The sequence below is a fragment of the Oncorhynchus gorbuscha genome, linkage group LG02, assembly GCF_021184085.1.
Source record: "Oncorhynchus gorbuscha isolate QuinsamMale2020 ecotype Even-year linkage group LG02, OgorEven_v1.0, whole genome shotgun sequence".
In the NCBI taxonomy this organism is placed as follows: Eukaryota; Metazoa; Chordata; class Actinopteri; order Salmoniformes; family Salmonidae; genus Oncorhynchus; species Oncorhynchus gorbuscha.
This window is the reverse complement of record NC_060174.1, coordinates 91,612,452-91,627,157: the sequence shown is the minus strand read 5'-3', so window position 1 is coordinate 91,627,157 and position 14,706 is coordinate 91,612,452. Positions and strand designations below refer to the sequence as shown.

The 14,706-nt window shown below is 43.0% G+C and overlaps 1 protein-coding gene across 1 annotated transcript in view; it reads left to right on the top strand.

The window, feature by feature from the left end:
* The window catches only part of LOC124013046 (double C2-like domain-containing protein beta), a 152,075-nt gene that overhangs the window by 120,177 nt on the left and 17,192 nt on the right, over positions 1-14,706 (top strand). The window contains exon 5 of the mRNA XM_046327168.1: positions 9,628-9,754. Coding sequence (XP_046183124.1) covers positions 9,628-9,754 — 127 coding nt within the window. The remainder of the gene's footprint in view (positions 1-9,627; positions 9,755-14,706) is intronic.

Genomic DNA, 14,706 nt, shown 5'->3' with positions numbered 1-14,706 from the left:
GGTGTTTTTCAAATATCTATTTGATAATATATCAACCGGGACAGTTGGCTTTTCTCTAGGACCGGGAGTAACAATGGCCGCTTCTCTCTTTTGCACACAAATCACTCTGAGAGCCCCCACCTGTCCACTTACGCAATGTGGCCGTTCACGCTCATTCTTCAAAATAAAAGTCTGAAACTATGTCTAAAGGCTGTTGACACCTTAGGGAAGCCATAGAAAAAGGAATTTGGTTGATAACCCTTTCAATGGGCAATAGGGATGCATAGGAACACAGGGTCTCAAAATAAGAGTCACTTCCTGATTGGATTTTTCTCAGGCTTTCGCCTGCAATATCAGTTCTGTTATACTCACAGACAATATTTTTACAGTTTTGGAAACTTTAGAGTGTTTTCTATCCTAAGCTGTCAATTATATGCATATTCTAGCATCTGTTTACTTTGGGAACGTTATTTTTCCAAACATAAAAATAGTGCCCCCTAGCTTCGAGAGGTTAAGTGGGCCACCTAAAAATGGTGCACTCGTTCAGTCCCACTCAAGGGTTTAAAACAATTGGGATGGTGTATGAATTTGCTAAAGGGAGTTTCCACTATATCTCAATCCAGTCATTTTACATCCACAAATGTGAGTTTACGAGTGCACACTGGGAGAAGGCGGGAAAACATATTTGGGTTCTAGTCCTGGATCTCTCATCGTGTTTGAGAACTAAAGGTTCTAAACCCCATGTTATTTACAAGGTTTGTTGTTTATTCATCTAAACACAGAACTATAGACCTTTTCAGCTTCAATTGCGATTTTAAGCATGCTGGGCTCCCAAACAGACCTGCACTTCATCACTAACATTCTGAGAAGATAATGACTGGTGTTTTCTCATTTCGATCCACCCAAAGCTGTAAACAAGGTCATAGAAAGCCATTCTGACAAAGGAAAAGGCACTCATTATTGAAAGCAAAACACATCCTTTGTGGCATTTTTGCTAATAGAATCAGCTTCCACTTTGATAGCTCATCGTAAGTGGCCAAACACGGTCCGCACTCCTGTTTTAGATGTTACCTAATCGGCGTGTCATCAACCTTGCTCAATAGCATTGTTTTCCATAAAGTGTCAGAGTAATTCATGTAATTGAAAATGTGTGATAATAGAACTGTGAAAATCACTGAGCCACTCATGATGAAATGGAACCCATTTGTGTCCACACCGCCCCATAAAAGTAACTTTGTTTTAGGAAACCATCTCATTTACATTTAAGTAATTTTAGCAGGCCCTCGTCTTATCCAGAGCAACTTACATCAAGTACTAATTTACCAACAAATCACAAAAACTGAATGGATGTCAAACATATTAATTGTTTTTTAATATACATTTTTCCCCGTCAGACTAAATGAACAGATTTTCTAGTTTCTCTTACACAAGATATTTACACCAAGGTGGCACCACAGGTATCAGAGTGGTGTGGCTGAAACCTAACCAGGTAAAACTCCGAACCTTATACAGTATGATGGGACCTGAGTTTTCTAATCAGGTCACATGTTTTTTTTTTACTCCTTGAAAAACTCCTGGCCTTGGGAAAGATGTCAAACTGCAGTAACCTTGTAGGACTAGGGGGATTCCTATGCACAGAGAGAGAAAGCAACATGATTGGAGAATAAAACTCACAGGGCTGAGTTTGTTTTATGCAGGTTTGCATCGTGTAGTCATGCCTTACGCAATTTTAGGCCTAATTAAAATTATTATCTCACAGTCTATGTCAGGTATTGTGTTTAATGATTAACTCCAGTTAAAAATTGTGGATTTAAAAAGTCTAGGTAGTCTGGTCAGCCCAAGTGTGAATATAAACCAAATTTGATCCCATTCACATTTTCTCACAAACAAATGGACTGTATACGTTACCACTTTGTTTACCTTGGCCAGAGAGACAGGGCGCATAGTAGGCTAGAGACTATCCAGCTGCTGTTGTTAGTAGCCTGCAGTTGATCAGACTGAAAAATGTGCCAGTTTCCAATGAAATACAGCATTTCAGATTGCTAATGCATTTGGAATGTATTCAGACCACTTGACTGTTTCCACATTTTGTTATGTTACAGCCTTATTTTAAAATTCATTACATTTTTCCCCCTCATCAATCTACACACAATACCCCATAATGACAAAGCAAAAACAGGTTTTTAGAAATTGCTTAAAAAAGTAACTATTCAGACCCTTCACTCAGTACTTTGTTGAAGCACCTATGGCAGCGATTACAGCCTATAGTTTTCTTGGGTATGACACTACAAGCTTGCCACACCTGTATTTGGGGAGTTTCTCACATTCTTCACTGCAGATCCTCTCAAGCTCTGTCAAGTTGGATGGGGAGCGTCACTGCACAGCTATTTTCAGGTCTCTCCAGAGATGTTAGATCAGGTTCAAGTCTGGGGTCTGGCTGGGCCACTCAAGGACATTGAGACTTGTCCTGAAGCCACTTCTGTGTTGTCTTGGCTGTGTGCTTAGGGTCTTTATCCTGTTGGAAGGTGAACCTTCGCCCCAGCCTGAAGTCCTGAGCTCTCTGGAACAGGTTTTTTCCTGACTCGTCTCCCAGTCCCTGCCACTGAAAAACATCCCGAAGCATGATGCTGCCACCACCTTGCTTCACCGTATTGATGGTGCCACGTTTCCTCCAGACGTGACGCTTGACCTTCAGGCCAAAGACATCAATTTTGGTTTCATCAGACCAGATAAGTTTGTTTCTCATGGTCTGAATGTTCTTTAGGTGTCTTTTGGCAAACTCCAAGTGGACTGTCATGTGCCTTTTACTGAGGAGAGCTTCTCTACCATGAAGGTCTGATTGGTGGAGCGCTGCATTGGTAGAGCGCTACAGAGATGGTTGTCCTTCTGGAAGATTCTCCCAGGAACTCTGGAGCTCTGTCAGAGTGAGCATCGGGTTCTTGGTCACCTCCCTGACTAAGGCCCTTCTCCCCCGATTGCTCAGTTTGGCCAGCTCTAGGAAGAGTCTTTGTGGTGGTCCTGTAGCTCAGTTGGTAGAGCATGGCGCTTGTAACGCCAGGGTAGTGGGTTCAATCCCGGGGACCACCCATACGTAGAATGTATGCACACATGACTGTAAGTCGCTTTGGATAAAAGCGTCTGCTAAATGGCATATATTATTATTATATTATTATATATTATAAACTTCTTCCATTTAAGAATGATGGAGGCCACTTTGTTCTTTGTTCTTTGGGACCTTCAATGCTGCAGAAATGTTTAGGTACCCTTCCCCAAATCTGTGCCATGACACAATCCTATCTCAGAGCCCTTCGACCTAATGGCTTGGTTTTTACTCTGACATGCACTGTCAACTGTGGGACCTTATATAGACAGGTGTGTGCCTTTCCAAATCATGTCCAATCAATTGAATTTACCACAGGATGATCAATGGAAACAGCACCTGAGCTCAATTTTCGAAGTCTCATAGCAAAGGGTCTGAGTACTTATGTAAATAAGGTATCTGTTTTTTTATTAAATGTTTTACTTGCAAAAATGTCTAAAAACCTGTCTTCGCTTTGTCATTATTGGGTATTGTGTGTAGATTGATGGGGAAAAAAAATATTCAATCAATTTTAGAATAAGGCTGTAATGTAACTCAATGTGGAAAAAGTCAAGTGAATCGTTTCCGAATGCACTGTATGGGAGAGTTTTTGCTTGCGTCTGTCGGGTGTGATATGTTGTCACGCTTGCTAAAGCCCCCTAAGATCTAAGAGCTCTGGGCTGGGTTTCTACTCAGCTAACATATGGAATTATTTTAAGAAGGTCATATCAAGGATCATTTAGCTATTAGATTTTACATTTTAGGGCCCCTGTAAGTATAAAACTGAATATTTTCCAATTATTTGATTAGACATTGAATTTGGCCTTACCGCTATTAGCCCACAGAAACACATTGAATAACATATTTATATATGGCAAAACAGAAGCTTGTGGGGATCGTAGAGCATAACTGAGTTTTGTAGGCCAAACTGTTCAGACGCTACATACATTTCCATGAGAAGACCGACTTTTCTCCTGGTCCACCGCAGATGCGGAAGACCGACATTGGCGGATGCAGTTGACTGAGACGGAGCCCATGCAAAAAACAGATATTTCTAGCTTAAACAGACAGATCTGGATGGGGATTTTTTTATCATGCTAATTCGATTTCCATGGGGATGCGGAGATCAATAAATACCAGAGGAAAGTGGAGAGCACACCTTGAGTTTTGTGCCCGACCTGCTTTTTTTGTGAATCTGATAGGTCAAGACACGCAAACAGCCTGCAGCAGCACTCCAATGTGAAGGACTGAGAAATTGTGCATGAGTTGACAAATCATGAGGCAAATCCGTAAAAAAACAGCACTTTGCATTGACATATTTTAGTAAAATAATTTGAAAAGTGCTGTGGCAAATGCTTCACGTTTTCTGGCGTCTGTATTGAGAACATTCTCTCTGAGTTAAATGAGTTTTTTTTTGCAGGGGAGACTAGATTGAAAAGGAAAGAATATGTCCTCATTCCTCTGGAAAAGCCACAAAACTAATGTCTATGCACCCTCGTCCAATTCAGATGTTCTATTCATTTCATAACCGTGCCTTTGCCACCCGTTTAATTCAACAGTAACAACAGAAGATGAGAAAGAACCCCAAGTGCGTTACACTGACAGCAGATACATGTCCTCTCTAAATATATATACTGTAGGTTTTAATCTGTACCACCACCTGTCCATAGGATAAATTGGTGACTGCTCAGTGAGGTTTCCAATATTGCTGCTGCAATTTAGATATGCCCCTCATGAGTGAAATGTAATTATCATTTGTTGTACAAAGGCCCATGTTTTCCCCCCACATCTCAGTCAATTACACACACAGACAAGGAAACTCATTTCACACTGCACAAGCTCAATGTAAATAGATGTACTGTACAGCGCACAAATGAGAACATTGGATGAGTGTGCTTGCATAAGCACTGTTCCTATACACACAATGTTGAGAACATGCTGGAACAGGAACCTTTTGAGAGCTCCTGCGGTCATACTGGGGATTGTATTGATTTTAATTTGCAACTGAATGAAGTGCTCAAAAAGAGGACAGAATCGTTCCAGATAATTAGCGAGCCCTCGAGGTGTTATGGGAGGTAGAGAGGAGCTCGCTGAGAAGAGGATGAAAGAACAATCTCTAACACTTTCCATGTACAAGCTGTATAGTCCCTGTTTTTATACGCAGTGTATTGTATAACTTGCTATCACCATTCATAAGACATCATCATGGTCTCCTATAACTGCCTGTATATGTGCATAATTGTTTTAAAGGCAAGAAGGCAGGCGGTTCATGAAGTGTTATTGACACATCAGAATTTTATTTTATTTCAGCAGAAATAAATAACTTAGAAAACTTTTTTATCCAAATGGACTTACAGTACAGCGAGTGCATACATTTTTTGTATGTTAAACCCACAACCATGTGTCACGTTCTGACCTTACTTTTTTGTTTTTGTCTTTGTTTTAGTATGGTCAGCGTGTGAGTTGGGGTGGGCAGTCTATGTTTGTTTTTCTATGTTGGTTTTTGAGTTTGGCCTAGTATGGTTCTCAATCAGAGGCAGCTGTCAATTGTTGTCCCTGATTGAGAATCATGCTTAGGTAGCCTGGGTTTCACTTTTGGTTTGTGGGGACACCGTGCACTGTGCTGCGCTGCCGGAGTCTCCCGTCCATTCGGACCCGTGGCGTGGGTCCCCAGTCCAAGGTCGGCGGTGAGGGTCGCCGCTCTAAGGAGGCCACGGAGGCGGGCTAAGAGGCGCAAAAAAACTATGGTGAAGTGGGGTCCATGTCCCGCGCCAGAGCCGCCACCGCGGACAGACGCCCCCAAAGATCAAACTGGTGGACAGTGATGATTCTCCATCTGTCCCCATCTCGTCTGAGTTCCGTGAGGCCTTACAGGAGAGCTGGGGCTCTGCCAGGGGGCGCTTCCGACTCTCTCCTGCCCTAGTCGCCAATCAGTCGCCACTGAAGACACCTGCTCCTTTTCCCTGACCCAATCACATCCCCTTTCCCTTGGTTTAAAAACCCAGTCAGTTGTTTTCCCAAACTCTCTTCTCTCTCTTCTCTCTCTTCTCTCTCTCTCTCCCCTTCTCTTTGTAAGGAGCTATCTCTCTTTAGTTTGGTGCCTACATCTCACTTTGTCTGTAATTATGTGAGTATGTATTGTTGTGGTTCATGACTGTTTGTTTGTTGGTGGGAAAAAGAGGTACAAAGCCAAGTCGCCCTTGGGCATACATTACCCGTAGGAAAACTTTGTCCAAGTACCCTAGTTAGAACTGGGCGGACCACCCACTGTATTTTATTGGTTAGTTAGCTAGCAGTGCTTGAGGCAGGTAAGACTAGCTTAGGGGTTTTTGAATATTTATTATTTCTTTCCTTGGGTCCAGCTCAGCCCCCCTATTACTGTGTGTTTAAATAATAAACCATTAGTGTTTGACAGTAAATTTAAGTTGTCTGTGGTTATTGGTTTCGGTGGTGGAGTTTAAACACTTGATCGATGTATATATCATAGAAGAGTGTAATTGTTTTTAGGTCAACTGTTTTTAGTCAAGCCATTTGTGTTTTTAATGTACAATGTTTTTGTTGTACTGTATGTGTGTTTATAGTTTTGTTTAATGTTGTGTTAGTGTATGTAAATTGTTTTGTCTGAAATGTTGTTCCCTCTGATGTTATTGGACCAGGTCTTTCTTGGAAAAAACCTGTATAAATAAAGGTAAAATAAAAAATGTAAAAATAATTCTCACTGTTCCTTTTCACTATTATGATTTGTATGAGATATGTTACGGGTCTCGGTTCCATCCCCCTAGACTGCAGGGCCAAAGGGATTCGTAACAACTGGACCATGCAGTTATGTTGCGGTCGCATAGTCACTCCCTCTCCAGGAGGACCGACCATGATAGTTGCCATGGTCCTCCCGGACCGGGAGATTATAGGGTGGAACCCGCGACTGATGCCGGGAGCCCCGGAGTCTTTGATGCGGACTTGAAAGCCACATATGGGTCCCTCTGCTCTCTCACCAATGCGGCCATGCTGCTGCAGGCCTACCTGCTGACTCTTTTGCCCCGGCTGCTGGAGGGCACAGAGGAGGTCCTCTGGAAAGCAATGGAGGTGTCTCGCCTGCTTTCCCTGATCCAGAGGGATGTGGCCCGTGCCAACGGACGGGCCATGGCGCAGGTGGTTACCTCCTGGCGTCATCTCTGACTGGCCCAATCCCGTCTGCCAGCTGCTCTCCAGAGCACATTTGCCACTCTCCCCATCACCCCAGGGCTGACGTTTGACCCAGGGGTTGATGACATTCTGGACCAGACCGATAAGGTTCGGAGGGAATGAGAGACCCTGAGATGGTTCAAACCGCCTCCTCAGGCCCCGGGTCCAAGGCAGACAGACCCACCTCCAAGGCAGTCGCCACCCACCTGCACCCGAGCGACAGTGAGGTCCCTCTCCTGCCCCATCGCCTCATGCTGAGAGAGATACAGCACAGCATGCGTTGGAGCAATTACCTGTCAACCGTCACCACCATAGAGACGTGCCTGGGGAACGAGGCGCTCGGGGCACCAGAGGAGAGGCGGGCCCCGGCAGGACCACTGACACACCCTTCCCCGGCCTCAGCTAAGGGCAATGTGGTTAATGTGCGAGGAGGATGTGGAGTTCCCCTGGGTGTTGTCCACAATGCTCGAGGGGTACCGACTTCAATGCCGGTGCTGGCCCCCGTCCTTCAGGGGCCTTTTTGTCACCACGGTGGCCGACCCCCTGAAGAAAACCCTGCGGCTAGAGATATCCTCACTCCTGGACAAGGGTGCCATCCACAGGATTGAGACATCAGAATGGCTAGGTGGGTTCTACTCCACTTATTGTGTGGTCCCCAAAAGAGACGGTGGGTTTCGACCGATTCTGGAACTCTGCAACCTCAATGGGTACTTGAAGGTACTGAGGTTACACATGCTGTCCCCAACCCACGTGTTGTAGGCTGTGTCCAGGGACCAGTGGTTTGTGAAGCTGGACCTGAGGGATGCTTACTTCCAGTAGCTCCGATTCGCTTTCGAAAGGGCAGCTTACGAATTCATGGTTCTTCCCTTCGGCCTCTCCTTGGCAGCCCGCACTTTCACAAAGTGCATGGACGATGTCCTGGCACCTCTCATATCCCGAGGATTGTTGACCCTCAATTACCTGGACGTTTAGCTGATTTGTGCCCCAATCAGGACCCAGGTCCTGTCAGACAGAGACATGCTCTTGACCCATATCGGCGGGCTTGGGCATTACTGTAAACGACAAGAAGAGTCGCCTGATGTCCACCAAGAGGGTGGCCTTCATTGGCATGGAATTGGACTCAGTCCTCATGAGAGCACGCCTGCCCACCAGAAGGGTTCGGGTGATCTTATCTTGCCTCAAGCATTTCTATCCTGATGGGAGTGGTCTTTTCCAAGATGACAATGACCCCATCCACAGGGCATGAAAACTATGTCAACTGTATGACATGGCTGTCTGTCACCAGATCTCAAGCCAACCCAACGCCCTATTTAGCCACTTTATGTTGGTGTTTCCTTTATTTTGGCGGTTACCTGTACATGAGAAAACAAGGATCAACAACACTGAAATATCTCCAATAGTCTCAGAGAGGAGGAATAGGTATACAAATAGAATTAATAGAAAGGGGGTTTCCATTCAAGTCAATGATGGCATAATGGGTGGATTGCAGCCATTTTGAGTGTACCCTTTCCTGGGTCAAAATTATACAGGTTAAGACAACGTTGTCACAAATATTGGTCCCAATGTTGCAAAGAGTTATGGGATATTAGAATCCCGTTATCCTAACCTTCCAATCTTCAACCTAGAACCATACCAGGAAGTAAAAGTTGGAAGTGTACCCTTCTATCTGTACTGTGATTGGTAGAGTCAACTCAACTGACATTACACAAAATACATTCCATTGCATGAGCCACATCAGTTAGCATCATTTGAATGAACATTCTATATTACCATGGCAATCCAGCATCAGTTGATAGAACATTCCCATATACCATGGAAAATTTGCATCACAGGTTTACAAATCAAATTGCCATGGATAGAGCTTCCAAGCCTGTTATATTCATTCTATTTCTATGAGAATATGGCTCTATTCAGTCATATGAAGTGTGCTGGCTGTCACTGGCAACGCGGTAAACACATCATTGTCGTCTGTTCATTTACAAAGTTCTCTGCAGAAACGACCATACATCACTCCTGACACACAGAAGTATGAAATATCTCACTCACTCCCAGGGATGGCTAATTCTTAAAATTCCTTTTATTGCTACTGACCTAGGCAAAACGGCCAGGAAACCTGGATACTGGGTTTGATTATTATATAGCAGCCCACAGTCACTTCAACTCTACTGCTGCTGACTCCTTTTCAATGTCTCCCCATTTTTCCTCCTATCTCTCTTCTGCCCTCTTTGGATTTCTCTCTCTCATAACTGCTCTGTATCTTTTGATTGATCTGAATATGGTTGAATGCTTCTTATCCTCCTATCCTCCCATGCCAAAATCTGACCCTTAATATACTCATCTCTCTCTCCCGTTTACTCTTTCCTCTCTCTCTTGTTCTGTACTTTCAGGATTTCAGTGTGTGATGAGGACAAGTTCCGCCACAATGAGTTCATCGGAGAGACACGCATTCCCCTCAAGAAACTCAAGCCCAACCAGACCAAGAACTTCTACAACTGCTTGGAGAAACAGCTACCTGTAAGTTATCTCCAATTTGCCTTTTTCATCCTCCCCTTTGAATCCAAATGTAAGCATTTCCTAAGGTAAATTGGTTATTTGGTCTCCACTGCTAAATTACAAACCTCGACATGTAAATGTTATGTTCTGTATGTACATTTAATTTGCCTAAATAAAAATCTTACCTATGGTTGAAAGACATCAATACTGTATGTCTTCTGTTATTAATAAACAATGAGCCTTGAAACATCTCACATACAGCCCAATTCCTTAACTTCATGAAACAGCCACAGTAATTTCAATGAAACACCACTTACTGAGGGGTCTGTTCAACACTGCCTCTCTCCTCTAATTAATTAAGCAGGTTAACAGCATTAAAGACCAGAGAGAATGACGCTTTCTCATAATCCATAGAAAAAGCAATTATATTTACCAAGGACTGAGCATGGATGCAGGAGGTATATGATTGACTCACAAGTGCTACTTACTTAGTGCACTGGAGGCTGTTATTGTCATCAAAATAGCTATTGTGTGGTTATTTTACGTTACTGTTGCTATTCAAATATGGACAAGCTTCTTTCACATACAATAGCTCCACCTTAAATTTCAATTGAACTTGAGATCTACTAAATCAATCTTTCGTTTAGCTGCAAAGTGTGATTCTCTAAACTTTCTGAAAATGTGGGTTGCTGTTTCCAAGAACCTTAGTTTGGGAACATTACTTTTTACGAATGAGCTGATTGATAGGGTAGATATTGATAGCTTTTCAGAGCCCTTTCTTAATATTCACTCTTTTATCCAAGCCTGTCGGTAAGATCTCCTAATTTCATCCGGTTTAGCGGCGCTCACAGAAATACTTTTCTCTTACCGTCAACGACACAATCTGCTCTGAATACTCCGAGAAGGCTTAGCCCAGCCTTCGACTGAACAGCACTGGCTTTTTCGCTGGCTGTCCAATGGACAGCCTGTGGATTACTGAGCTATGTGCTGCTGACGCACTTACGGGCTCACACACACACACACACACACACACACACACACACACACACACACACACACACACACACACACACACACACACACACACACACACACACACACACACACACACACACACACACACACACACACACACACACACACACACACACACTCTCTCACTCATTCACCCACTCTTCTCATACCTCAATTAGACTCTTCCCTTTATTGTTTAATAAAAATAACCTATGTCTAGAGCTTTCTTCTGGCTATCACCTCTGCTACCACAGCTTCTACTATGTATGTGTGCACGTGTGCGCATATGAGTACACGTGTGCGCGTATGCGTGCGTGCTTGTGTGTATACGTCACTGTTTTTGTTTGTCAGTGTGTGTGTGCAGACCAGCTGGGCTCTTGCAGCCAGCCTCACACCTGTATTCAGCTGCTTTGTAGCAATGCAAAGCACCCCAGCAGGGGATAGTTTAGAGAGTGTCTCAGTCAGGGTTGCACAATTAATCGAATTCACATTGAAATCGCAAAATTGACATGCAATATCCATACATCATGCAATATTTTGAAATGCCACTCAGTCACGCGTTGCATCCTTTTTATAAATTCTGAACAAAATTATGAAGGCAAAATGTAAAGTATTGGTCCCATGTTTCATGAGTTGAAATGAAAGATCCCAGAAATGTTCCATATGCACAAAAACATTATTTCTCAAATTGTGTGCACAAATTTGATTACATCCCTTTTAGTGAGCATTTCTCCTTTGCCAAGATAATCCATCCACCTGACAGGTGTGGCAAATCAAGAAGCTGATTAAACAGCATGATCATTACACAGTTGCACCTTGTGCTGGGGACAATAAAAGGCCTCTCTAAAATGTGCAGTTTTGTCACACAACACAATGCCACAGAAGTCTCAAGTTTTGAGGTAGCGTGCAATTGGCGTGCTAACTGCAGGAATGCCCACCAGTGCTGTTGCTAGAGAATTGAATGTTCATTTCTCTACCACGTCTGAGACCAGCCACCTGGACAGCTGATGAAACTGTGGGTTTGCACAACCGAAGAATTTCTGCACAAACTGTCAGAAATCATCTTGGTGAAGCTCACCTGCATGCTAGTGGTCCTCACTAGGGTCTTAACCTGACTGCAGTTCGGCGTCATAACTGACTTCAGTGGGCAAATGCTCACTTTCGCATGCTGGAGAAGTGTGCTCTTCATGGGTGAATCCCGGTTTCAACTGTAACGGTGAGATGTCAGACAGCGCGTGTGGCGTTGTGTGGGCGAGTTGTGAACAGAGTGCCCCATGGTGGCGGTATGGTTATGGTATGGGGAGGCATAAGCTACAGACAACAAACACAATTGCATTTTATCAATGGATTTGAATGTACAGAGATACTGTGACGAGATCCTGAGGCCCACTGTCTTGCCATTCATCAACCACCATCACCTCATGTTTTAGCATGATAATGCGTAGCTCCATGTCGCAAGGATCTGTACACAATTCTTGGAGGTTGGAAATGACCTAGTTCTTCCATGGCCTGCATACTCACTAGACATGTCACCCGTTGAGCATGTGTGGGATGCTCTGGATCGACATGTATGACAACGTGTTCCAGTTCACACCAATATCCAGCAACTTCGTACAGCCATTGAAGATGAGTGGGACAACATTCCACAGGCCATAATCAACAGCCTGATCAACTCTATGCAAAGGAGATGTGTCGCTCTGCATGAGGCAAATGATGGTTACTAGGGTTGAATATTTTCCCGGTATTTTACAAATGTTCCATCCCGAGAATAAATAAATGTTCTTCCTGCTAACCCGGTATTTCCCTCCAAAACCAGAAGTGTCATTCAAAAGCATTATAAAGCATATAAATATGCTTATGTCTGGATTTGATTAAAGCTTTGATTGAAATTCAAGCCTGATGCTCCCTGAGCCTGATGAGCCATGCATTTTATGAGCCCTACATTAAAGACATTTAATGAGCCTAAGCTCAAAAAAGCCCAAATGATTGTGCCGTTATCCAATAAATACTGTATATGACATAGGCACATTACTCACAACAGAAAAACACAAAAGCCCATAGATCTAGCTAGCTATATTGGGTAAATGAATTAAACTAGCTCCTGTAGGCTAATCTTTTTCAGTGTGAACTGTATTACTGTACTTTATTTTATTATACTGTATCATATGGACTGGAATTATGCACACTGTTCAAACCATGATGAAGCAGGGAGAGAACATGTGACTGGTGGAGCACATGTGACCTACACAGTTGCTAGTCTAGGCTAGCGAATTAAATTTGAATTTGGAAATATATAATAGGTCCTATTTGTATAATTAGTAGGCTGACGCATATATACACTACCGGTCTAAAGTTTTAGAACTTAGAACTACTAATTCAAGGGTTTTTCTTTATTTTTTGACATTTTAAATTCTTCAAATAGCCAACCTTTGCCTTGATGACAGCTTTGCACACTCTTGGCATTATCTCAACCAGCTTCATGAGGTAGTCACCTGGAATGCATTTCAATTAACACGTGTGCCTTCATAAAAGTTCATTTGTGGAATTTCTTTCCTTCTTAATGCGTTTGAGCCAATCAGTTGTGTTGTGACAAGGTAGGGTGGGTATACAGAAGATAGCCCTATTTGGTAAAAGACCAAGTCCAAATTATGTCAAGAACAGCTCAAATAAGCAAAGATAAATTACAGTCCATCATTACTTTAAGACATGAAGGTCAGTCAATAGGGAAAATGTCAAGAACTTTGAAACTTTTAAATTTCATCAAGTGCAGTCGCAAAAACCATCAAGCGCTATGATGAAACTGTCTCTCATGAGGACCGCCACAGGAAAGGAAGACCCAGAGTTACCTCTGCGGCAGAGGACAAGTTCATTAGAGTTGCCAGCCTCAGAAATTGCAGCCCAAATAAATGCTTCACAGAGTTCAAGTAACATACACATCTCAACATCAACTGTTCAGAGGAGACTAGGTTAATCAGGCCTTCATGGTCGAATTGCTGCAAAGAAACCACTACTGAAGGACACCAATTAGAAGAAGAGACTTGCTTGGGCCAACCGCCGTGTCTTTGTAAGGCACGGTGTGGGTGAACGGATGATCTCCACATGTGTATTTCACACCATGAAGCAAGGAGGAGGAGGTTTTATGGTGTGGGGTGCTTTGCTGGTGACACTGTCTGTGACTTATTTAGAATTCAAGGCACACTTAACCAGCATGGCTACCTCAGCATTCTGCAGTGATACGCCATCCCATCTGGTTTGGGCGTAGTGGGACTATCATTTGTTTTTCAACAGGACAATGACCCAACACACCTCCAGGCTGTGTATGGCCTATTTGACAAATAAGGAGCGTGATGGAGTGCTGCATCAGATGACCTGGCCTCCACAATCCCCCGACAATCAAATTGAGATGGTTTAAGATGAGTCGGACCGCAGAATGAAGGAAAAGCAGCCAACAAGTGCTCACATGTGAGAACTCCTTCAAGACTGTTGGAAAAGCATTCCAGGTGAAGCTGGTTGAGAGAATGCCAAGTGTTTGCTAAGCTGTCATCAAGGCTATTTGAAGAATCTCAAATATAAATTATATTTGGATTTGTTTAACACTTTTTTGGTTACTACAAGATTCCATGTAATATTTCACAGTGTTACTGTCTTTACTATTATTCTACAATGTAGAAAATAGTAAAAATTAAGAAAATCCCTTGAATGAGTAGGTGTTCTAAAACTTTTGACCTTTCATAATATTTATCCTAATGTTATTAGCATATCTGCTCTTTTGTTGTCCTTATCTTCATCATTCTAATGACATCCATGAATAATAAAGGAATAGAATTAGATGCAGAAGGCTTTCACTGTATGTATAGAGCTATATATAAATCTAGAACAGAATCATCTATTTTGGATGCAATTTGAATGGACTTAATGGAGAGAGAAAAGACTGCGAGAGTGGCATGCCCTGATTTAAA